This window comes from Leptosomus discolor, chromosome 1, assembly GCF_034619465.1.
Source record: "Leptosomus discolor isolate bLepDis1 chromosome 1, bLepDis1.hap2, whole genome shotgun sequence".
Classification (NCBI taxonomy): domain Eukaryota; kingdom Metazoa; phylum Chordata; class Aves; order Leptosomiformes; family Leptosomidae; genus Leptosomus; species Leptosomus discolor.
Genome location: NC_141391.1, coordinates 20,221,488 through 20,247,741, shown reverse-complemented (window position 1 = coordinate 20,247,741; position 26,254 = coordinate 20,221,488). Strand labels below are relative to the sequence as shown.

General features: G+C 43.0%; 1 protein-coding gene across 2 annotated transcripts in view; it reads left to right on the top strand.

Annotated features, from left to right (window-relative positions):
* Positions 1-3,238: 3,238 nt before the first annotated feature.
* Positions 3,239-26,254, top strand: part of ZDHHC20 (zDHHC palmitoyltransferase 20) — a 40,981-nt gene continuing 17,965 nt past the window's right edge. For both annotated transcript variants that reach the window (XM_086481819.1, XM_086481818.1), the window contains exons 1-3: positions 3,239-3,356; positions 21,637-21,663; positions 25,885-25,979. In XM_086481819.1, coding sequence (XP_086337945.1) covers positions 3,239-3,356; positions 21,637-21,663; positions 25,885-25,979 — 240 coding nt within the window. The remainder of the gene's footprint in view (positions 3,357-21,636; positions 21,664-25,884; positions 25,980-26,254) is intronic.

Below are 26,254 nucleotides of genomic sequence, written 5' to 3'. Positions count from 1 at the left end.
CTGACATTCCCTATTTCATTCCACGTTTCTGACATTTCTTATTTCATTCCATATATTACAGGGTTAATGCCAAGCTTTGTTTGGATATGCTCAGTGTCCTCAAATAACCTGCACCACATACAGGCTGATGTAACTGCGTCCCTCTAGTATTGCTTTGGTTGCAAAGGTACCATGCAGACTCCATGCAACTTCTGCACCTGTCCCATATTGTGCTCCAATACAAAAAGCTAATTTGTTTGTTCCATTTTTGCTCATTCCACACACCTTTAAAGGTAAAATCTGTTACTTCTACAAGGACTATTAGCAAACACTCATTACCTGGACACCAAGCATTTAAATCTGTTCCCATTGTCTTGGGGCTAAATGTTAAAGCCTCCTTGAGATCTTGAGGGAACACACATGCCAGCAGCTGTTGCATGTTTTTACACCTTTAACAACCAGAATGAAGATTAGAGGAGCTGGAATACTTTAACAATATCCCTGACATGCTAACCAGCACATCAGCCCAAAATCTTCCTTGTTCACGTTAAATCCAAACTGATTTATCCTTGTTAGTACTTCTCTAGAGTTGCTAGTTCCCATAACCAAGATGCCGTCCATGTAACCAGTCTCTCTTCCCATGATGGTATTAAAGAAGCGCAGTCCAAACCCTGGGTTTCCCAAATCAGAGTTTCAGGCATCGAATCTTTCAAAAATAAATAATTTAATAGAACGGTGCAGCAGCAGGGTCAGCCCAAGCTGGTGCCTCCACAGAGGGACCCCAAACAAAGAAATCCCTGGGCGTTTATACCCTTACAGACCCTTCATGCAATCTTCATGCGCTGTTCACGCGCCCTTTGGTCCAACGGTGATTCTGGCCTCCGATCCTCCCACACCTTCTGACTCCTTATTGGATTCCTGTTCCAGTGTCTCCAGGCAGGCCGTGATCTTGACTTGCTGTTGATCGTTGTAGCCTTGAAGCCTCCTTATCTTCAGGTCTGTGCTGGCTCTAGAGGCCTTGTCTTGCTTGAGTGGATGCCAGCCCTGTACACGTCCAGCAAATCTAGGCAGAAGTGTACAGCCTGCGGCCTGAGGCTTCAGCAAACCTAGCTACTCATGCTGACTTAGTAAAGCTCAGCAAACAGCACACCAAGTCACACAATGTTATAATTCTAAGCAACTCATAGAATCATTAGTTTGGAATAGACCTTTGAGATCATTAAGTCCAACCGTTGACCCAACACCCCCATGCCCACTAAACCATGTCCCCAAGTGCCACATCTACACGTTTTTTGAACACCTCCAGGGACAGTGACTCCACCACTTCCCTGGGCAGCCTGTTCCAACGCTTGACCACTCTTTCAGTAAAGAAATGTTTCCTAATGTCCAATCTAATCCTCCCCTTGCGCAACTTGAGGCCATTCCGTCTCATCCCATCACTTGTTACCTGGGAGAACAGACCAGCCCCCACCTCACTAGAACCTCCTTTCAGGTAGTTGTAGAGAGCAATAAGGTCTCCCCTCAGCCTCTTCTTCTCCAGGCTAAACAACCCCAGTTCCCTCAGCTGCTCCTCGTAAGACCTGTTCTCCAGACCCTTCACCAACTTCATTGGCCTTCTCTGGACACACTCCAGCACCTCAATGTCTTTCTTGTAGCGAGGGGCCCAAAACTGCACACAGTATTGGAGGTGCGGCCTCACCAGTGCCGAGTACAGGGGCACAATCACCTCCCTACTCCTGCTGGCCACACTGTTTCTGATACAGGCCAGGATGCTGTTGGCCTTCTTGGCCACCTGGGCACACTGCTGGCTCATGTTCATTCATTCTATTTAGAAGTTACTTACTTATGTAAGCTAAATAACTAATATCTCTTAATACCTTCCAGCTGTCTGGTAGGAATGGGCCAGACCAACGTGTTCCATCAGCTCTCTCCCTCTCCTGTAACCCCTTTCTTTAACAGCCCTTGCATTACTAACCCCCTTCCTTACCATCCAGACCCTGGTCCCACGTTCTAGCGTGCCCACCCACTTAGTGCTGATCCCAAACCGACCTCCATCTTTCTATGGTCCCTGAGCACACCTCCCTGCCCCACAGTTGTCCTGAATATGTCCAGATCAGAGGTCACTGCTGCCTTCCTCTGCTCTGAGACGCAGACAAACACGCACGTTCCCACACATACATACACATGCTTCGCCTCTTCATCCTCAACGGGACGACGTGGTCCCAAAGCCCAGGCTCCCCCCGCCCGCACCAGCCAACCCCCCGCGCTGGTTTTTCCAAGCCTTCTGCTCTCGGGGCACCCCTCTCCCCGTGCCGCGCCTTCTGGGCTGTTCAAGTCCTACCCCTCGCCCTGTGGGTTTCATGTCTTCAGCTCCTGCGGGGGCCGGAGAGCCTCCCGCCGCTGGAGCTCCCGGCCCGGCCCGGCAGGCCCGGCCCGCCTCAGCCCGGGAGGCTCCTCTCACCGCCGCCAGGTGGCGCCGGAGCCCCGCGGGAGCCGCCGGGGCCCGGGCCGCTCGGGAGCGGTGCAGCGCACGCAGCACAAACGCCGTCGGGTTTTGGAGCGAAACAGGGATTTTGTCACGCCGCGGGCCGATCCTACCGACAGCGACGCTACAGGATGGCTAAAAATTTCAAGCGTGAAAAAACTCCGCGTCCAACAGACTCGGCCCTGCGTGGCGATGCCTGTCAGGAAGGCAGTTGTCAGGTATAACTAAAGTTCAGAAAACAGCACAGGGAATTATTTATTCTTTCTAGCATCCAACAAGCCGTTTGAGCCCTGTTAGTGCATGGACTTGGTGAGCAGGAAGAGGTAACGGCCCGGCAGGGCCCCGGGTACGGTTGCCCGGACTGTCCCGCCACCTTTGTGCCCGCCCGGTCAGGACCGCAGAAGGGCAACGCTGGGGTTTAAGACCAGTTTTTACGGCTGGAAGACGATCCCGCCCAGAAACGGCCCCGCCAGTGCAAACCCCGCGACTGACCCCTCCTGCGAGAGGGGGAACCCCTCGCCTCCCTCCCGGCGGAGGGCGAGGGATGGCGGGGGGAAGCAGCGGAGGGCGGCAGAACGCTGAGGCGTTTAGACGCCCGCGGGAAGGAGGCGGTGGCGGACGCCGGGGCCGCCCCTCTCCCGCCCACTGCGGCCCGCCCAGGGCCTGCCCGCCCGCCCGCACGGGGCCGGCTCCGCAGCGGCGGCCGTAACTGCAGCCGCCGCCGCCCGTTGCAGCGCCGGCGCTGATGCCTCCTGCGGTGGCCCGGTAGGGAAGATGGCGCCGTCCCACGTCCTCAAGTGTTGCCAGAAGGTGTTGGCTTGGGTGCCCGTGGCCTTCATCGCCCTGGTCGTGGCCTGGTCCTACTACGCCTACGTGGTGGAGCTGTGTGTGTGTGAGTAGACGGGGAGGGTCGCGGGCGCCGGGAGCTGCCAGCCGGGCGGGGAGGACTCCTCGCCACCCGCCTCCTCCGGGGCTGCTTTCTCACCTGCGCCCCGGCGGGGTTTCCTTTCCTTTCGCCCGCCTCAGGCTTCCCCTCAGGCGGGCGAGGGGAGACCCCTACCCCGCAGGCGCTCCCTCCGGCGCGGGTTTACCTGTTATCCCCCCGCCTCAGGAGCCCTCCCGGGGCCGCAGGCGAGGACGGCGGGAGCCCGCCTTCAGGCGCCTCATGGCGGCGGGGTCCCCCGCCGGGGGTCGCCTGTGGAGAAGCGGGGGGCGGGGGAGAGGAGACCCCAGGCGGGTGGTCCGGGACGCTTCGTTTGGGGACAGACCCCTCAGGGAGGCGGTGACGGCCATGGACCCCGCGGGGAGACATGAGAGGCAGGGACCTCACGAGGGTTTCCGCAGCCCCGCGGGGGCTCTGCCCCTCATGTCTCGCCGGCGGTTTTCCCCTCTCTATTTTTCTGTTGTTAATCCCTCTTCCTGATGTGTCAGATAACTCCTTGACCACCTTGTGGGTGTATTTACACACACACACACAAACACACCCCCATTAAAAAGCCCAGTGTCATTGAGGCATAACGAGGCTTAAAACATCCCGCTTAAGCGGGCAGAGGAATGGATTTAGGGCTTACGGGGTTTTGTCAGGCCGCGTCAAGGCTTTCTGGACGAGGGCTCAGTGTTATGTAAATCTGACTTGCAAGCGGTTTCGGTCAGGGTGATAGTTACCCTTTTCTGTCTTCAGGAGGAAACTTCAGTTCAGGAGGACGTTGGCTTTCTCCAGGCAGGGTAAATGGAACGGCACGGTGATGTGCAGTGTTTGTCAGACTTGGTAAAACTTGGAAGCGGCATAGGAAAATCGAGAAACGTGTTACTGAGCGTTCGGCATGTTTTAAGTAAAGAAGATGAAATGGGAAAAACCAACCCAAAAGTACGAAGAACCATTTTAATATACATATAGGTCTACCTAGCCTCTGTCAGTCCTTGTACTTCTTGCTATTTGTGTAAAATATGTGCTTTGATATCCCTAGCTAGAAATAAAAGGCTTGCATATCCTTTATACCTGGGCAAGCTTGTAAAGACATCCTTCCGTTAGAAACAGTCACTTTTTGGTTTTGGGTAGCTTTTCCGAATGGTATTTCACAGCCTTTTGTGTTAGATTTACATATGTGGACTGGAACGTAAACCACAAGCAAAAAGTTATTTGGACTTGAAGAAATACAGTTGTAAAATAATGCTTGTGGAGATGCTACGTGAACTGTTGACATGAGAGAGTTACAAATATGTTAGTGTATCCAAACTTGCCAGATTATTATGGTTTGGTTGTCTGTTTGTGTGAGTAAATAGTACTGGTTTTCTGGGAAAATTTAGCTTAAAACTATAAACACTTGGAACCAAATTTTGGCGATCTTAATACTTGGACTGGAGCATGGGTAGTTGTTATAGTAGTCCTGAGAAGGGCTGTGTGAGGTTATAGACTCCCATTTTACAGGTGTGACGTGAAGGTTTACTGTACCCATTACAGTCTGACCAGTATGGCAAAAGGCAGATTAGGGCTATGTGTTTCTTCTCTTAAGCAAAGAACAAAAACTCAGAGATTCAGAGACTTGCCCAAGGTCATACAGGTGGTCTCTGGCTGACTTGGGAACAGAACCTCGACCTCTGAAGTCCCTGCTCTGTGTCTTGATCACAGAGTGGGTCAGGGCTGGGTGCTAATGGGCAATTTCTCCTTCACAGGCATAGAGAATCTGCAGAGAGCCCTTCTGAGGTCATCAGGGTTTCATTTGTGTGAAAATCTATTGAAAGGGTGGCTCCTGTTTATATGAGAACTTTCACGTCTATAAATCTGGTTTCTAGACACCTGGCACTTTTTGCTCACAAATCAGCTTTATTCTTAATGTCTGCACATACCGACTATTAAGAAAAAGTAGTTGTTTAATAAGAACATTACTTACTGATTTTTATTGCTGTCACTGAATTTTACAGTTGTTACCTGTCTAAATCATACTTGGTGACCAAGGATTTTATTTTTCTGTATTTTCTGTTGTGGGTTTTGTTTTTGGGGGCGAGTTGGTTCGTTTGTTTTTAACCTGCTGAATTTTGTTTACTCTCTTGATAAAAGGACATCTCATCAGGGAGAGGAAAGGGGGTTTGTGTTTGGGGTTTTGGAGGGCTTTTTGGTTTGGCTTGTTTTTTTCCTTTGTGTACTCTTTTATGCTGCAGTTGAGTTCAAACTAGCATAGAGAGGTTTTATAGAGAAATGCAGAGTTTTCTGTTTCTCTTAGTGGTATGTTTACCTTCTCCCAGTGCTCCTCATGATTTATTTTGAGAACTACTGCACTGGGTACTATGAAGAAGAGCAAGGATGTGCCTTTAGCGCGCTAACGACTGAGGTGACGCTGGTCTCTGCAGATGTTCACGTACAGCGGGTGCAGAAGCAGGGCTGCGGCTTGTTGCACTTCTGTGGGTTTGGCAAAGGGCACAATATGCAGCTGGTGTGTGCCTGGGTGAAGGAAAGACAGGTGGAGGAAGGGAAGCTTTAGAAGAGAGGAGACAATAGAAAATTTCAAATAAATAATGAGAGTAAAAGAGAAATTGAAACCCCACAGAGAGCAGGGTGGGGTTTTTTTCAAAGGTTATTCTTAAAGATTAGATAACTGTTAAGATGTGAAGCTAATGAGGAAACAGGAAGAGAGAAAGCCTTCATTACCCTATTTCTTGTTCCTGTATGGTTTTTTTTTTCTCCTTGTAGTATTCAGTTAGTAGATCGAGTGGGAAGCCAGCTTAATGTAGTGTCATAAAAGGTTCCTAATAATCAAAGTGAGGATGGTATAGTAAAGTTGGGGCTGCTTCTTTCATTGCATTACCCTTTTCCTTTTCATTTTGCTTCTCTGTGCTGCCTGCCCCACCCTCCTCTGCTGTGGTGCTCACGTATTGCTCAATGATTTGCTTTTGGTGTCTGAAGGACTCGGTCTTACTCTGTAATTCACTGCTACTATGTATTTACTTGGTTATTCCTCTTCTGTAACCCTAAATTATACTACTTACATACTGGCTGTGAACACTGAGGAGGACTGGTCTGGATAAGATGAAAGGAGATTGATGAGACAGTCTATTGTTTTCCTCCTGTGGAAACAGCCAGTGTTGTCGTATCTCTCTGAAGCATTGCTGTTGTATGCTGGTGAACACTGGGTTATTTAGACCACTGTTGCTGTGTACTTGTGATCCATCAGGTAAATTAGCTGGAAATTGGAAAGGTGAAAACAGCCCTTTCTCACCAAATGCGTAGAAGTTGAGGGAATGTCAGCAGTGTGGAAAAAGTCTGTGAACACATGTAACTGAAGGAACTGCAGAAGACTCGAGGCAACATCTCATTCAGATTTTTTTTAAAGGTTTAAAGTAGAAAAACATTAATGAGCACTTTCTTAATAGATTATTTCTTCCTTTCACGCATAAATTGCCCAGAGTTCTGTTTGCAAGAAAGCATACCTAGAAATACATAAGGGATATTTTAAAATAGCTTTTCATTAGTTTAAAACCATTCCATGTGTTCGTTCTTGTTATCAAAACATGTTTTGCTTTTAACATTGCTTTTGTAAACAATAGCTGTGTTATGCTTTTAGTGAATTGAACTGATTGTGTCTGCTTACCACATCCCTCGGAAGCTCAGGGAGAGGGGAGCTCTTCTCTTGTGGTTCGTTTTCACTTACGGCTGACTTGTATCTTGTTACCTATCCCGAATGTTTTTGCAAGTGATTGGCTGTAATACAGGCTGGCTGGACGACGGTCAGAAGGCAGTTTTGACACGTGTAGTAGGAGTTGGTGGGTGAAGCCAGCCTGTTTGCTACAGACAACCCTTTTGCTAAAACACTAGAAGAATTTGGTAGTGCAGTCTGCACTGAGAAAAAGAGAAAGAAGTTAACTTTGGCTGAGTTGTCTGCAGATCATAATGAAGGTGTATTGGCTGTTTTGTTTGTTGGGGTTTTTTAATTAAAAAATAATTTCAAATCTTGTTCGGGTTAGGGTTTTAGTTCTATAGTGAGAACTTTCTGTTCTGAAAAGCGCAATCCTGGCTCTTCTCCTGGGCTGACAGTTTTAAGGAGAATGGCTTGTATTATGGATTTACTAGTCTTGTAAATGTAGGAGTGTTTTTATGACTCCAACACACCGAAGTATGGAACATGATTTTGAAAGCTACAGGAGTAACTAGTTGAGCATTCTTTTCATAGCATCTGCTTGCAGAAACGTTTGCTTTTTTTAATACAGTGTAGTGCCTAATGTGTCTAAAATTCTGGCAAACAAAGCATTTTGTAATTTAGAATACATAACTTCATGTTAATGGTATAAATTGATATCCTTACTGGTCCAGGAGTCTGCAACAGCTCTTGTCAGTAGAGAGATAGCTCTGATTTCCCCAAAGCACAGTCCACATGACAAGCACATGGTGATCTGTTGTAATGCTCCTGTTTGAAGAGTCTGTTGCATAAACAGGGAGAAGGTAATTCCATCTGCCTCCTCCAGAAGAAATCTCTACTGAAAATGCTAATGCAGTAGCTATCGAGCAACGGCAAGGTGATATTAACAGCAGTGTGTCAGTAGCTTCTGATTTCAAACTACAGAAAAAGCTAAAGTATCAGCACTGAAGTACAACATTTGCATGTTAAGCATGCAAAAAGCATTCCCGTAGGAAAAGAGGGTTACCTTTCAAGAAAAGAAAGAGCAAATTAAACAGGTTAGATCATTAGTAACAGTTAAATATGTTTACATGCCTCTCATGAATTTCGAAATGAAGAAACTGAACTGCTTTGGATGCATTTAGTTGTAGTGTCTCAGCTCAAGAGTGCATATTATCATCTTAAATGAGAACCTTTTCTGTCATAAATAAGTAGGATTCCTGTTGAGGTGCTCGGACTGGAGACATGTTGGAAAACTAGATGCTCAGCTTAAGTAGAAAAATTATCTGTCCTCTTTTATGGTGCTTTGCATTGTATTGGTCGTATTAGTTTATAAGGACGGGTGGGCATGTGTCCTTTATATGGCATGAAATCTGCTCTCTTGGCAGGCCTCTAATGAAAAAAACTTTCCAAGTGCAACAGAACTAGTCAGCCTGGTTTCCTGGGGAGTTGTCTTGTGTCTGCGCTTTCTACTCTTCTGCCAGCAAAAGGACTCCATCCCTCCTCTCCCTACCAGCCGTCTATCTGCAGTGCCCACCCCAGCCCTCCATCATCAGTTTTTCCCTGTATCTACTAAACCATTCCTGACAGCTCTGCAGTAGTTGGCATCTTTCCCTGATCCTCAGTTACCGTTTGGTCAAAAAGAAGTGTGGTGCGGTGGCCAGTTTGGTGTTGCTTAGCTTGCCAGGGGGCCAGCCGGAAATTGAGCACCTGAGCTCCTTCCAGCTGTTTACAAACAGAGAGTGAGGGTTTGTCTCTTCTACCCATCCAACAGCTTTGGTGAAACTGACTGGCATATATTCAGTGTAAGACCTCCGCTGAGCTTCAAAACGTGGTTGAAACTAGTCCATGGGCAGGACAGCTTTGGAGTAGGGGAGGGAAGGGGCTTAGGGAAAGCAGGGAGCTGAGTAAGTGTCTGAGCCGGAGCAGGAACTCTGCTTGTGGTGTTCCTCCTCTGTGGTAGCTGTGATCACTCATTGCTGCCATGCTTCCTGATTGCCTTTTAGATGTGGGCTATAAAGCTTTTGTTCTTGGCTTGAAAGGGCTTGGATAGTATGAGTATTTTAAGATTATGTAAAATAACTTCTCTCAAATTTTTCTCGGGTGACAACAGTGGGAGCTTTCTGTATGCCTTTAGAGTTAGAACAGTGAACTAAAGTCACTTTCATTTTTAATCAGGGGTTTTATGTTACTTCATCACTTACTAGTCCCCCAGTTTTCCTATAAGATACTGTGGATAAAAGGACCAGAACTTCAAGTGCATGTTTTCAGTAGACATTACTGTGAGGTCATTGACCCTCTAGAGCATACTGTGAACTTCAGGTTCTGCTGTCTATTGAAATTTAAATAATTAAAACTTTTTTCTCTAGCAGCTCATATTTTTATGAGATAATGTAAACGTGCTGTCCATAATCAATGAATTTACAGTGTTACAAAGATGGATATCTGATCTGAGGTCTTGTACACGTGCGCCAGGTGAAACACTTGGATGACACTGTACCTGCTTTTATTTTTTGAACTTGAGACTGCCTGTGATGGAAAATGGGAGTAGGGGAAGTCCTAGTTGCCCATCTAAAATTGTGCCTGTAAATGCTGAGGGTTCATGACGTCCATTTTTCATCCATTCAATATGTCAGTGTTTATCCAACTCTTTTTGTTCAACAGTTTCCTACAACTGGTAAGAGTTTATGCTGGTTTAACCTGTATTTCCCTTGCAAGTCTTATAAACTATGGGTTTCTGAGTTTACTGAAACAGCTTTTATGGAGTTTTCAACTCAGTCATTAACTTCTCCCCACCCAACGCATATTCTTCCTGTAACAGAACAAGAGTATCCATTTTTCTGTCATTAGCATGTATGAAATTTAATAGAAACACTTGAAGTAACCACAGGCCACTTCTCTGTGTGAGCTGAATCTCCACCAAGGTGAATCAAATATAAAAGGGTAATGAGACTGCAACAAATATGTTTGTTCTTTTAGCCACTTCCCCAATATTTCCTCCTTCTGCTGACACTAAATTGTTTTCTGTGGGATGTGCTTAACTCCTGTTCTGGGTCAAGTAAAAAAACCTAGCTCTTCTGCACGCCCCCCCCCTCCCCCTCAGTGGGGTGCGTTCTATGTAACCTTTGACTTGTCTTCTCTTATCTGTGCTAAAAATGAGGTTCCTCCTCTGCGGCATTTGGAGCCTCTGCTTTTCCTTTTTTTTTGAAAGACCGAATGGCTCATCCATTCCTTATTGACCTTCTCTTTTGACTGTTAGCATTGTCTTAGGAGATTGTTGGAGAGAACTGGATCTCAAGAACAGCATGCTTTGCCTCTGCAGTTTCTGCAGCACTCTCTGATGCTATATATGGTGCAGCATTGTCTTAAATGTGAAACACGGAACCATTTTAATCATATGATATACAGCGAGATCGAGCGAGGATTTTATGCAGGGGGTTTCTGTGCTATTTGAGTTATGTATCCTGATGTGTGTTTGTGTCCAGAGTGGGGAATTCTTACGCATCTCTTGTGAAGCACTAAGCAGGGAGATAGCTCTTTTTTCTTTTTCCTTTTTTTTTTTTTTTTTAGCCTATTTGGAACAAAAAATTTTAGAGATGGAAGTAATAATTCATCTGAAATTAGGCAAGCTGCTGCTGCAGAAAGAATGAAACAATTCAGATTAAATCTAAGTAATGTTAAGAGGAACAGACATGATTTGTCTGGAGACCTAAACAGACAGTTTTATTTTATAAGCTGGTTTGCAGTTGTCTGTGGTAGACTTAAAACTTATGTTAAGTACCTCAGCTACTGCCTCGTCTCAGCGTGAATGCAGAGAACCTGTTGTTTTACTGTTCTTCTTGACAAGTAGTCACTGCGTTTAGGTTTGTCAAGTTTGGATTAAAAAAAGAGAAGTGTATTTCTGCAGTGCTGGGGTTGATGGTACCTGAAGGCTTTCATGTCTATGGGTTTCTGATGTGCAGATTTACCCGAACATTGCAAAGGAGCCCAAAACAGAGCAAAACTTGGTATCTGTTCTGTTTTGAAAAATCCTATGTAACTAACATGCAGATCTTTTTTTTTTTCTTTTCTTTTCTTTTTTTTTTTAACAGTATCTGGAAAAAGATGCATAGGATTTTTGTGGGGTGTTTTGTGTGTGTATATTTTTCAGTTTAATCTACTGCTCCTTAAGTTTCATGTTGTTTTTTTGTTTTTTAATAATTATCTATTTTAAAAAGCTTAAGTTCAGCCTAGTAATTGTATGCAGAGATATTACTTGCTGTGTTGCAGGGTAGATACCTGCTGAGGTAAAGCTAAAGCAGCAACTGGTGCAGAGGGTAGGCTTGAACTTTTTTAATAATTCATAATTTAGACAAATTACTAATTTAGACAAAGGGAAGCTTAAAGACCGTTGAGCACTAGATGCAGTCATTTTCGTTCTTTTCTGTGGATTTTTTCTATTGACATTCTCAAACTTGTAAAGATACTGTGTTTCTCCCTACTTCCCACACTTGCAGAGTCACTTGGGAAACCCTATTGCCAAGGAGCGTTAGGAGTGGAAACAGGGGTCTGTGTGTAAGCAGAAATTATGACCTGGCAGAGCTTTTAGGCACATACAGGGCACTGGGAGCTGTTGCCCACCTCAGCTGCCTGGTTTTGCGATAGTCTCCTTTCCTACTGTGTGACAGTGCTCTCCTCTTGCTGCCCAGCTTCTCTGGAGTCTTCAGGCAAGTGGCTGCACCTCCTGGTCCTGTCCCAGTTTATGTTTCTGTGTAGCTTCTCAGGAGGCAGCAGGTTTACGGGTCTGGGTCACCTCGCACTTAGTTGTAGATGTTTACAAGTAATCACTTTGGTGATCTGTAACTCATAAGCTTAACTCAACATGGTTCCTGACTTACGTGTTACACCCGTAGCAATAATTTCTTGTTCTTCACAAACATTTATTTCCCACCAGTGTACCACACTGCAGTACTTCACCTGCAAGGTAGATATTCTTGCAACTGTGTTACGATATGTGATATCATGGGAAGATGACAGCAGAGTTAATTCTCTTAGTAGCTGTCATGCATGCATCAAACTCTACTCGGTTTTTGCTAGACGGTTTGCCGGTCCTGCTGTGTTACACCCTGTGCTTTGCCACGGGAGCCCACATGCATCTCTGAGGTGTAGCAGGCAGCACTGTTTCTTCCCTTGGCATGCATTGTGTTAGGATTTGTAATATTTCAGCTGACCTTTTTACAGAGTCCTGAGTTAAGGCCTTCCAAGAATGTGTGGTGAGCTGTCAGCAGGCAGGTGAGCTCTGAGGATTTTATTTATTTATTTATTGGAAGCAATACTCACTGAAAGAAAGCTATATGGAGGATAGGCTATGCTCTTAGTATGCTTGCCCCTCTGTTTACTCTGGAGTACTTTCTAAGTTGTAGTATAGATCTTCTGGAGTATCCAAAAATCGCTTTGCAGTGGCTCATGCACTCTTTGTGCTGTCACTTTTTGATGTTCCAGGTGGTCTGGTAGTTAAATGAGACCTGGTGCAACAAAAACATGTTCTTCTAATCTTGTCCTCTAGCCAAAACTTTTTGTCCCTGTTGTCCCTGACATTTTGTTTCCCCTCTGCAGTACCTGGATCTTTTACTATGTTCCTGGGGAGTCACTGGTTATTTCTTCCTTTTTGCAAAGAAACTAGAGGAAGTAGCTTTAGCTACAGTCAAGGTTTGTCCCAAGGTGTTTCAGTCCAAGTAAGGTTTAATGAGCGACATTTTGTTTTGCCTGAAGAACAAGCAGCAAAGCCTCCAGCATCAAAAGACGGCAGCATTTATTCTCAACCAACTTGATGAGCCATATACAGACAAATTCTCTAAATCACCATGAGAAGTCTTTGGATGTTTATTGCATAAATATTTTAATACTAAAATTAATAAAATATTAACTATTTATTAATATTTACAAGTCCAATATGTTGAAGACATTAGTTCCCTACCATTAAACTTTCCCACAACCATCAGGCATGTTTTTAAATGACGTGTTTTTCAAAACAAAGCATCCTTAAAGGGCTCTATTCAAAAGCTTGGCTTACTAATACCTTGATGGGAGTTCATGTAAGTCACATTACTGGCTGCTATGTTGTTAATGTGTTCCTGGCAGAGAATTAACTCAGTATGTTCCTGCCAGAGAATTAACTCTTCTCATCATAGGTAGTTCCATATTTAATCTCAGGTGGCAAATAATAATCAAACATGACCAACATTACAAAAAATTGAACTTAAAACTTAATTGGAGGAATCTAGTGATCTAATGCATGAGGGGAGGTCAGCTTGCTGGGCAGTTTGATTTCTCCCATTACCCAATGAACTTGGCAGCAGCAAAATCCTTCTGTCAGAAAACGGATTGCCTGATACTTTGTAATGAGATTTACAAGGAGATTTTTATCCACGGAGTTTTGCGAGCAGATTTTATCCTAACGTTTGAGGAAATACTTGTTGCAATCAGGGCCAGTAAGTAAGTAAGGAGACAACTGATTTGGAAGAGTCCAAAGCCAAATGCAAAGAAGGGTGCCTGATTAACAAAGCAGATCCCTACTGTCTGCTGATGGTTCTCGTCCCTGGGCGATCGTTCATGTCTGCAGGTCACAGCAGCTGTGTCTGGAATTTTTGTTCCCCGTGAACTGACACGTCTGCTCTCCTGCCTCATACCTCACAGCTGTGTGGAATAGATAAATAAAGACTGCTGCTCTATTTTCATCTATCTAGAGTAGAAGTAAATGGATTTACTGGTAGCATCCTGAGCCATAAGACACTCAGCTTTGAATGACCTTAATATTCAAGACAGGTATTGACTGGCAGTCACAACAGCGAATTAGTGCAGCGTTCTTTTTTTGAAAATAAATGGTAATTTAATTACCTGCAAAATTCTGTTGCAAGAATGAATTTTATGTTGATGTTTTTTGATAGGGTGGGTTGTTTTGTTTGGTCTTTTACTTTAAATGCACTGATGGTTTCTAGTATTAACTGCAGAATGCCGAATCTTGTGCAGGGTAGGCAGCTCCATAGGACATATGGTACTAGTGCTCTGTCAACACCCGCTGATTATCCTGTTTGTCTCTCCTGTCTCTTGCAAGCATCCTAGTAGTGTCTTAACTACAGAACCACTGGAGTTACTTCTAACACAAAAAGCCCTTTCGTATATCTAGATACTTGAGGGTAGGGTTACTATGAGCTTGATCTGGCCAGCCTGAGTGTAAATACTCCTCCTTCAAATGTAAATGTAATTAATTAGTGGTGTGGACATAAGCTAGCTCCACTCAGATGCCTCTGACTTTCCATGCATTTCTGCCAGTTCTGGTTTTTCCTATTCCCTGATGTGCCAGAGGGAGCACAGCTCACTGACTCGTGCAAGTAAGAGCTCTCTTTGTCTTTCAAAAAGAAACCAGGCTTTCTTTTGGCTGTGTCTGATAGCTAAAAGGCAATATTGGAAACAATTTCTGTGCAGCACTTGCAAACTACTGAGCAATAAAGCTGTTATTGTTATGGTAAAGTAGAATTTTTGGGAAAGAACTGAATGAAGAAAGTCCAATAATTTGAGTAAGCAGCCAAAGAAAGCATGTAGAAGCAATGCTAGGGTTTAAAATCCATCAAAATGCAAATAGAATGAGGAGTGGCAATAGTGATTAAATAGCTGAAGATAATCAAGTTACATTAGGTTTCTTCGGGCAATTATGGTAAATTGAAAGTGAATAGTGCTTCTCGGGGAATATGTTTTTTCAGGAACAACGAACCTGGTATGTTGCTGCAGCTGAATGCTAACTTCATATGCAGAAAAAGCCTTTAGTTATTTGGGCTGATCTAGCTCTTAATACATTATGGTTCTTAGTCTGGACACAAGTGTGGGACTGTGAGATTAAGGCCTGGCAACACTTCCTCCTGCATGCTGACCAAGTGTAACTCTTGCATTTGAAATCATTTAAAATGTGCAGGCACTGCCAGCGAGAAGACCATTAGGAGACCTATGGAATACCTTTCAAGAGTATTTTGTAGAGGCAGAGGTAAGGAGCCATCTGTAGGATTTTGTGGGTTCCAGAAGTCAGCTGCCTTCGTAGCTGCGTTTTTGAACTGCGGAAGTGGTGGCACAGAATTTACTGTTCCCAGAATATACGGCAGAAATCTTTTCAGTTGTCATAGCTTAATTCATCGCTAAATGTAACTCAGTACCCAAGGAGTATCTTGCATTGATTATGCTAATTTCTGCTGTGGCCCTATTTGTATTTATGCACGTACTCTCTGCATTGAGGCTGAAAAGACCTTGGCTAAATAAAAAGCTCTTTTATTGCTATGATAAGAGAATGTTTTCTGGGCAGCAAGCCTCTGGCTGCTCTAAATTACTTGTTATACAGTGAACAAATTGTGTTAATACTGTTTTAACCATACAACAAATAGTAACAATGTCTGGTAACAAATAACAGAAAAGGTCTGCAGTGCAGCTTGAACTACCTTTTTTGAAATATTAATTCATTTTACCTGTCCCAGTGATAATGCTTCTTTGAATCCGGTAGCAATGGGAATGAACATAGACAATCTGGTGGCCAGAAACAACAGAGCATCCCCCTTGCAGCAAGGTATCTCTTCCCTGGCTGGATTGTCTTCCTGCTTTTCTCCTCCCACCCCAGATTTCTCCCCCACAGGCACACTCCCTGAAGTGTCTTTGAAGGTATCATCTTGTGATCACTTGAAGTAGCTCACTCAAGCGATGTTGCTGTGCACAGTGTGTGTGAGGAGTTTGGGCTCTAGCTCATGTGCTTGTGGGAAGAGCTGCACTCTTTAAGGCAGCGGTGGCCCTGACGGGGTTCCTTTTCCCTCTTCATGACTGTCTGTGCATAACCCAGGACAGTGAGAGGCCGTTCATTGCTGTTCACCCTTCATCACTGCAATTCCCTGCTGTTGGTGGTCACTCAAACTTGCCTTCATTGGTAACTCAAACCTGAGCTGAAGCGTCTGGGAAGGCAAGTGCTTACTTTTCCTATGTTTGTCTGCCATAAGGGAGTGGGTAGATGATTAAGAGGGGTAACTTCATACACCTCTGCAGCAACAGTTGTCCATCACAGGTTGTACCTCTCAGACATGCATCGTGTTAGACGTGGGCGATGGTGCACCCGTGCTGCAGACTGGCCCCAGCCAGTGCTACCAGTGTGGCAAGGCATGCTTCTTCATGCTGGTGCAGCACGAAGGCCTGTGGAGCCACCTCTTCTGCCTCACTGTTCTGTAAAACATCATTTTCTGAATTACTAGCAGTGCACTGGGGGGGAAACCTGTGTCCTATTCCTGGAGATCTGGAGTAAAAAAACCTGCATCAATCTAGCACCTTACAAAGATAAAGCAATTCTAGGTTTGTATGACTCAAATTTATGCAGAGGACATTCATTCCAGCTGGTGGCAAGTCGTGTGTGCAATTCCTGGGCTGCCATAGCCTTTCGGCAGCGACCTGGCAGCATCTTCCTGCGTTGGCTTTTGGCTACATGATGCTGCCAATTCAGTTGTCTTGAGTCATTTGTCTAAAAACAACTCCCTGCTGTTTAGGGAGGAAAGTACCTAATGGGTGCCTGCCAGTCAGGAAATAAGAAATAGCTTAGTGTGGAAAGGTCACAGAATTTTGGCTTTTAGAGAACAGTGGAGAAGTGCTAAGGTCTTCATGCTCTAGAGCTGCCCTGTAACACAAGTCAAATGAGTATTTGCTCAAGGAAATTCACTCATTGTCTGTCCGACTTGTGTCAGTAGATAATGTTTCTACCATCTTCTTGTGAGTGATTAAGGTCTGCATTTGCAAACGGGAATTGAGTTACCATAAATCTAAGTTATACTTTCAATTAAATGCCATTCTCTGAACAAATTAAAAACTTGGGATAATGTGAGTGGTGCTTGCCTTTGCAGATAGGGTAGTGCTTGTGGGGAGTTTCTGTTGCATTCCAGTTCTGGTAACTTCTGGAAATATATATGTGTGTGTGTGTAGATATATATTTTTTAACCCTTTTTCTTAAAAACTGAGAAAAGTTAAGGCTGTACATCTGGTGAAGGGATGCAATTACACATTTATCACTCTTTCTTCCCACCCATGAGGAATGTCAGCCAAAATGCGAATGTTACTCTTAAGATTCGTGGAAAGGCTGTAATACCCGAAGGATGACTCCTGCTAGGAGCCATCGTGGGAGGGGACAGGGGGAAATAAACATAGCACATCAGTAACAAGATAAGTTCTTTTCCTTTCCTAAACCTCTACATTAGTTGCAGTTTAATTTCTTGCTCTGCTCTGGCTTTTAGTTGAATATGCCTTTCAGGGGCGTAGGGAGATGTGGTGTATGGGTTTTGTAGAGCGATGGGGTTTTTTTTCTTCCAAGGTTGAAGGCGAATGTGTCATCCTTTAGCATGCCTCTTATAAGGTCTTGGCAGATCATTCCACCTCTTTGCCTCAGAATAGAGAGATTTGGGATTTTCTCCTGTCATGCAGTGATTTGGAAGGTGCTTGAACACTTCATAGCAAAAATAAGCCTGAAACTGAAAGCAAACCAGCTCCTTAAACATGCTTGTTCTTCCAAGATGTTCTGGGAGGTTTCCTTGAAGCAGCTTTAAAAATTTTCCAAAGCTTTCTGAAACCTGGCAGTTCATACTCTGAGAAGAATGCTTCTGACAAATGACATTTTCCCCCCAGTCCCATTTGTTATACAACTAATGATGTCCCTATGTCTGCAGGATTGTTTCCTGTGATAATCCATAGGCTTCCGCCTCTTTCCTTCTTGTGACATAGGTGAGATGAAAGATAACAGACAACAATGTAGGGAAAAGTATCTAGAAAGAGGTGTAATGAACTGGGGTCACGAAGGAAAAAGTGTCTTTGCTGCCAGGGCTGATGCTGGGTGTCTAAATCAAAACACAGACAACTTTTTCCTTTGTTACAGTCAAACATGGAACTTCTGCTTGTCCTCCAAGCTGACCAAGTTAAAAAGTACATTTGAATCCAGCCTAATAAAAGGCTGTATCATGTATTTTGGAGGTAGTATCCTGCAGAAAGTGAAACCACATACTTAGTTTTGTGTGCTTCATGCTGCTGCGACCCCGAAGTGTTAGGAGGTCCAGTGTGTAAGCTGATCAGTGGTGCAGGACTGGCTGGCAGAGCTGCAGCAACATGAAGTTTAGTTCTCTTCACAGGCAGGCTTTACTGAGCTCTCGCTTAGTCGGGCCGATTTTGGAAACCCTGAGGTAGCCAAGGTAAAGCTCTGTGCTGCAGTGAGACAGACAGGGCTCATTCACTGTGTTCGACTTGCTTTGTCCTGCAGTGCTGAGTGGTGAATCCTTTGAAATTATGAGGCCACAGTGGAAACTCACAGTGTGCGTGAACACGCGAGTGCCTGCTTCGGAGCTGTTTGCGATGAAGGGAACTGCAGCTTTCACTGTCTACTCATATTTTTATCCTTCCCTAGCCATATCTTTTTTGTAAGTCTTCTTGAGAAACCAGAAACTTAATATTAAGAACCCAATCCTAAGAATATTTTTTTCCTCTTGTTTTTGCTCTTGTAGCTGAGCAATAGAGCGATATGGGGATATATTTTAAAATTCTCAAAAGAACAGCTGTTTTACAATGCTTGTGTTTCTGAAATATGGACGGGTTTGTGTTGACTGCAGTGCTGAAGGCACTAACCTGTGCTGATGCATCTAGTGTATAGTGCTGTTGCATCCTGAGGTTAACGTATAAATCATATGCAGTGCTTATGTTGTCCAAAATAAATCAATAAGCAAAAAGGCAGTGCTGCTTCCCACCCCCACTGCAAACAAGAAACTGTGTTTTAGAAATGTTGAAAGTGAAAATGATACTAATTTAGCAGAAGCTGACGGCAGTGTCTAAGTGGTTAGAAACAGTAGAGGGAGAAAAGCAATAGAAAGCTAAGCTTATAATGTAAACTCCAGGCCAGGCATGGTGGGCCACAATGGTAACATCTTGTTCTGTGTTGGTTGTTTTTTTTCTTCCTGAACCAGAGTTCAAAAGCTAGAATTGATTTATTGATGGTATAAAGCTGGTTGTTACATTGCCAGCCTAGCACATAGTTAAAGGTCTGTTTTATGTAAAGGTTAAATATTAACTTACTTAAAGGAAGGCTTTGCTTTGTAGTATAGAGATCCTGTAAAACTGTTGATTTCCCATTTGCTGAGTGAATTTGGACAAGTAGTAGGATTGCTGTTCATTTAATCTGTCTGACAATGGGAATAACAACAGTGAAAGGGATAGAAACAGAAACACTTGCATGAACTTCTGAGGCAGAAGAGAACTGGCCATCTTTTATTTTTATTTCATTTTAGGGTGGTAAGACAAGATGAAAATCACAAGCGTTTCAATGCTGGCATTTACCTCAAACTGCAGGAGTTTGCCAAACTAAAATTGTTCTGCACAGTCTAATAACTGCATTCTGACCTAAGGGACCTGGGTATGAAAGAGAAAATTACCTTACTGGTGCTGTGAAGCTTTAATTAATTTTTGTGAAGTTTATTTAGGGATCTTTTTGATGAAGTCTCACAGGTGATATAATCTTAAGCTTTTTTTTTTTTCCTGTGTGTAAAGACTGTTCATTATTTTGAGTCTTCAAACATCAAATTTGGCTCACAATTTTGTTTTGTTCTGAAAGCAGAAATGAGGCTACAGATTATGGAGTGCTTTAACCAGAATTACTTAGAAAAAGTTTCCTATAGTTTTGTAGGTAACAATGTTCTCCCATCTCATTAGAGGCTAATTAAGAAATTTATATTTCTTGTATAGCAAAATACATGTTTGTCCAGCTGTGTGTAAAGATGTTTACCTAAGATACATGAGGAGCCAAAGACAAAGCTTAATCTAAAGTACTTTTAGTATTTTTTTGAAGTTGAACGAACAACCCTGCTCAGCAAGCATGTCTTAATTTTCACCTTTTAAATTATTTTATCTTCTTCTTTTGTTGTTTATTAACTGGAGAAAGAATGTTTTAATAAAATTGCAAGTGAAAACACTCACAGGATTTGCTTTAAAAAATAATGCGACTTCTGTAGCATGCAGCATAGTACAGAGACCGTACCATGGCACAGCTGGACCTGTTCTTATATTTACATGCATACTTTGCAGGTAATTGTGTGCTTCAGTTCTGTTTTTCTGTGTGGATTGTGTCACTGTTTCAGATAAACACAGGAGGAGGATGTGCAAGTATGCATAACTAATGTGAAAATAAGCCATTCTTCAGTTTGAAGCCGACCTTGTTCTATTCTGAAGTAATTTCTTCCTTCTTTAGGTGGAAGGTACAGGAACCTTTTCTGTTAACTTTGTAAAGGCTTCCATGGACAGGTAGAGGGTGCCAAGCGGATATTTTAAGGAAATGGGAGGGGAGAAGCAGGGGGGGGGAAACACCGACCAAAAAACATATCCAAACAAAACCGGGTCATCTATACATTGAGTTATCGCCTCATTATGTCTCTTTGACTGTAAAAAAAGGCACAGTTGCATAATATAGTTGCAGACCATTTTACTATGGATACCTGCAGTTAGGTGAGACAGGTGCCATCTCTGTGACCAAAGTAACCCTTCAGAAGGAAGTCTGCAATGCATAATGAAGCCCTGCAGATTTAAGACTTTCGTGTGCAGCAAGAAAAAGCTCTTTTGAAGTGGCACACAAAGTAATAACTGTAGAAATGTCAGAGCTGAGAGAGAGGAGACAGTGTGGAGTGAGGTGAACTGCAGCAGGTAGGGTGTGCTCTGTTAACCTTTTGCTCGTAGTGATGATCAGAAGCTTAAAGATATAAGATGAAGATTCAGGAAAAGATCCTTTCCTCATTGAATTTCAGGAATTCAGTGTTTAAGGAAGAGATCCAGCAAGAGGAGTGATATGAACAAAGCAAATTAATAAGTACAGCAGCTTACCTGAATTGATGAATGAAGTGTGAGGGTTTTGGAGAAGCCTGAGGGCAGGAGGCTGTACTACTAGTCAGACAGTATACAAGGTAGATTTGAAGAACAGAATTTGCTGTTGTGATGAAAGGAGATGAGGATGTAGGAGAGAAGGAAGTGGAGAGGTTTTAACTATGCCTGAAGAATTCAGGTCAGGGGGAAAAAGTCAAAAATAGCATGTGACAGGAAGAGAGAAGTGGTAGGAAAAAACTGGGAGGGAAGTAGGTTACATGCAACACGGTTTTATAGGGACTTCTGTAAGAACTTCTTTTGTTTCACTTTCTGGTTTCCAGTGGTACATCTGTTGGCCTAGTTGTTGACTCGGAAAACTTTACTAGACGCATATCTGAAGGGGAACGTGCATAAGTTATGATCTCATTAATGTCTGTGAAAAGGAGTGTGCTCGCTTGGTTAGTGCAGGGAACTGGATCTCTTAAGCTCTTCCACTGACTTACCAAGCCTCGAGGGCTGGCAGGAGGAATGCTAACTCCTCTTTTACCCCAGAGTGGGGCAGGGAGGCTCTGCTAACACCTGAAGTGTGCTTTGGAACAAGTCAGCTATCTCCTATATTTCACTTCTAGCCAAACGTTTGGTTCAATATGGATTAACTTACCATATATCTTTTTTTTTCTCTTCCAGTTACTATTTCTTCAACTGCAGAAAAAGGTAATTTTTTTTTTCAAATATGTGAATAGTTTTGTTGCATGCAAGCCTTAAGAGACATAGAATTTATATGTACTCCTTTATGTGTAAGCTCTGTGAGGTGAGTAGATTAGTGCTAAGAAACAAGGTAAATATTGTGAGGTAGAGTGGTTAGTTTCTAGTGCCACAAGCTTGGGATGATGACAAGACTGTGAGTAACACAACTATGATTTAGGTTTGCAAATATTTTTAAATGGGTACCTTCTTCGAACGGGAAAAGATGAAAAGAGAAGGAACTGCAGCAGATCCCCAAGTCCATTTTCTGTTTATTCCTGAACACACCCTGTGACCTGAAAGAGGAAGAACTGTTGTTCTACTGATTGCTCTTTACCAGACAGCTTACCAAATTCCTCAGAACCCCATTCTTTAGGAGTGGTTAGAACTGTGCAAAACATAACCATGTCAAATGTGGCTGGACGTTATAATTTGAAATTTCCAGGTCAAGTGGTTAAGGCCTTGTTTTTGACAAACTTACTTAAGTTTTTGTATTGGCTTTGGAAAGTGTATGCCACATACTTAAGAGATACAGACTGACAAAAAGAATTCCAGCATTCTTGCTCTGCCACTTCTTTTATGAACAAAAACTAGTCTAAAGAGTTACTCTGTTCCGGAAGTTCAACAGATGGGGGTTTTTTAATAGAACTTTCTCCCCCCCGCCCCTGAGAAATATAAATTATTGATGGGATATTTGTTTGGGAGTTCATTTCAGCTTATGGGGGCACATGATTATGCAGAGATTTCCATTTTGACTGCCCACAGGAAGGGGTGTCTTGAGAGTATGGGACCACTGGTAAGAGGCTCTCATCTCTTAAGTATTTTTGCAAAAAAAAAAAAAAAAAAAATATTTGGAGCTAATCTAGCGGTTTTCTTCCTGGTGGGGAGCATCCAGGAGAACACTGTGAAAGGAAAGGAAGGAACCTTGATGGAATCTGCCCTGTTTCATCTTCTAACGAAGGGGTGAAAGGGTGGAGAAAATCTCCAGGATAAACTGTAAGCTGTTCCAGATGAGAGCTGCACCTTACCCTGGATTTTTACATCACATTGCCTGTCTGGGCTTCATCTAGGCTAAGCAAGGTCCACGTCTCGGTTGAGGAAGCCTGGCAGAGCAATGATGCTGGTGTTGCATAGTCAGATCTCTGGCACTAATACAAATGTGGTGCCGGTCTGACTGAAGCAGGTGCTCTTAAATCTACCCAAGAAGAAAAATGCTTTTAATAGCTGTCACCTGCATGCTTCTTGCACTTTCAATTCTAAAGCATGTCATAGGCATACCATATGCATGAATTTCTTTACCATGGAGGTTGATCAAAATGAGATGTGAAGTCTTTTTTTCACTTGAAATGAAAGCTATCATAAATTTTATAAAGTTCTTATAAGCTAACTTGCAATAGCCAGGAAATAACATCAGATGACTGAAAGGGCCAAAGTACCAGTAACATTGTCACGTAAATCGATAATGTGCATCTTGGCAAATAATTTTGCTCCATATTTCAGGGTATTGTGTTCAAATCCTTTTATGCCAGTACTTAATTACAACTTTTTATTAAATTAGTGGTGATTTCTTCACCCTATTAAAGCTAACTGTTTCTTTGTAATTTCATATTCTTGTCTAGATTTATATCCATTAGGATAGAGGAATAAAGTCAACTCTGAATCTCTTTTAACAATATAATATACTTTTGTTATATATTATTACCTCTCTGTAATCTGGCTCTGTCTTGGAAGTATTAAGAATGATTTCAGAAAAGCATGTTAAGGGCAAATCTTAGGAGGGCTTAGCATATTTTAAAAGGATTTGGAGAGCGTATCTTAAGACATTATCCTCCTGAGAACATAAATTATAGTCTAATATGCATCAGTGCCTTTAAAGAGAAATGACTTCGCTTGGTCGCAGCATGGCAGCGAGAATCCTGGGTTTCCTTAGCTTAGCCAGGACTTCCTCACGCCTCTGAGTCTGGTTAAACTGGCAGATATTGAGGTTTGAGGTTTTTGATGTCTCTTCCATCTAGATTATAATTACAAGAAAATGAGCTGAATAGGAATGAGGCTGGCTTATATTTGTGCTGGAAATTGATGCAAGATGCTTCAGGGAGTAGTCAGCAGAGGAGACAGTGCTACCCAAAACCAGTGGGTAGATGGACTGACAAAGTAAAGCCATCAAAAATGGTATCTTCCCTCCCTCTCATTTCTTGGGGAGCACTAACAGGACAGATACCTGTAATCACAGTAGGAATGGCAGCACGGGAGTGGGAAAAGAAGCAAGAATTTATTCAGTACAAGGCCAGTATAGATTGCCAACTGAAGGCTCTTTCTCCTCTAGACTGAGTGGTGCCCATCACTGGAACAGCTGTGAAAGTCTTGCTCTTCCTTGAGTTGCCCCAGTTTGGCTCCTGAGGACAGGCCTTTGGCTTTTAATGACGGTGACAGATTGCAAGATATCAGTTATTGCAAGGGTGCAAGAGCACTTTAACAACTGCCGCTTTCTAGTATGTACTGGTAGCACTGGCACAGATTTGCACCCTTGCTGCAGCCAGCTTTTGTGCCTGTTACTCTTGTGTGATGTTGGGGCATTTACAGCCTGCGGCAAGACTTTGAGGTTCTGCTGTTTGAAGTATGGTGTGTGCACTGAAAATAATCTTTCAAAATAATCTGAATTCTGGGGGTGACTTTTATGGACAGAATAGAACTGTTTACTGTGTAAGTTAGTTTTGCTGTGCCCTGCCCTCCCCTGTACCTCATTTCCTCTTTCCTTCTATTCAACTCCTCTCACCCTCTTCTCTCCCAAAGCTCTGATCTGTGCAGCTGATTCCACTTGAATTTTGTGGAATTAGTTTCTCCTTTCCAAACCATTTTCTAATGCTTTAATTGCTTAACCACATTATGTTTGAATGTGTATAGTATGTTTTTAATAAAAGACAATTTCTAGTTATGCAGTGTCTGCTACAGTGATGCATGAGTTTTTTCCTATCAGGGTGACAATTTTAGGACGGCTTTAGAAAAAAGTTTTGCTTCTTGCATTTTCACTCAGCTCCACAGCTGAAAATTTGCTAAATCTGTCTGTAAGGTTGGAGGAGTCAGAGGCAAAGGTAAAAAGCATAATTCTCTGAAGAAAGCTCAAATACAGTTTGTTTGGGTTTTTTACTGCAACAAGCAATGAAAATCCTGAAAGATGATCAATTAAGACCACGTGCACAAGCATTTTCTGAGCTGTTGGAAGTTCCCAGAGTTTCGAGCCTGTTCTGCAATCCATAAAGTATGCCATACAGCTTCTTAAAGGACTCTTTATGTGCACAGGAAAGTAGGTCAAGTTTCCTTCTTCCTGCAACTGAAGAAAATAACGTAAATATTTAGTATGACTTCTTTTCTAAGGCTTGCTGTTCTGGCAGGACTGATCGGTTTCCTCTTTACAAGTGGTAAAAGAAACTGTTAGAGGAAAACAAGTTTGGAAGAAGCTTCCTCAGTCATAAGGTCTGGGTCTCTGGCCTTTAAGACAACCCTATCAACACAGGCCCATTCATAAATTGGTTGAGCTCCCTACTAAAGCCACCCACATTTTGTTGTCACTGTGACTATGATAGCAGGACTCTTCCAGATTATATTCCTCTCATGATTAGAAAGAAGATAATCGGACAATTTTTAGCTCAACACCTAGCTGTCATCTTGGAGTGCAGTCTTCTCCAAACCCGCGGTTTAGAATTTTATTGTTATTGATGACCAGTGCCTTATACAATGGTACAATACTGTGCTGTTTCTAGAAGTAGAAATTAAATTGAATTCTGTAGGTCAGGTATCAAATACTTTACTGTAATCTGGAACAGAATTGTAGCATCTTCTTTATCCAAAAAGGTTAGTCACACGCCACAGGTGAAGCTGTGTTCAGTTCTGGGTTTTTTGGTTGGTTGTTTTTTTTTTCCTGTCAAAGTCTGTTTTGGAATCGTACATAAAAGCATATGATTTCCTTGAGGAATAGCAGCTATCACATTTGGGTTTTTGGGGGGTTTGGTTTGGGTTTTTTGAGTGAGCACTCCTAGAGTGCTAAGTCTACCCATGGAAAAGGGTTTAATATAATTTAATTTTATCAGATTATTCATAGCATAGTAGTTTAGCCCTCATCAAAGATCAGGAATTTTATTCCTTGTTCTTTTCAGCTATATTCACCGAACTCTTATTTGTATTTTATTGCAGTTGTCTACCTTGTGGTTTTTCATCTGTCATTTGTCATGTTTGTATGGTCCTATTGGAAGACAATTTTCACGTGTCCTGCATCCCCCTCTAATGAGGTAAATATAACGTTAGAAAAATGTCAGTGCCTTTTTTATAAATAGCTGAACTGTTTGCAGTGATGAAACTTGTTAGCAGCACTGCATGATTCACCTTTCCCTTCTCATTATCTAAAATAGAACAGCATGACAGTGTATCATGAATGAAAATTATCAAGTTACTCCTAAAATACTGTATATTTTGTGTAATGACATTTCCTTATACAAAATGTGCATTTAATTAATCACAAGTTTGACAGTCATGTACAGCACTTTGCTAAGAAGTTTCTTGCTTG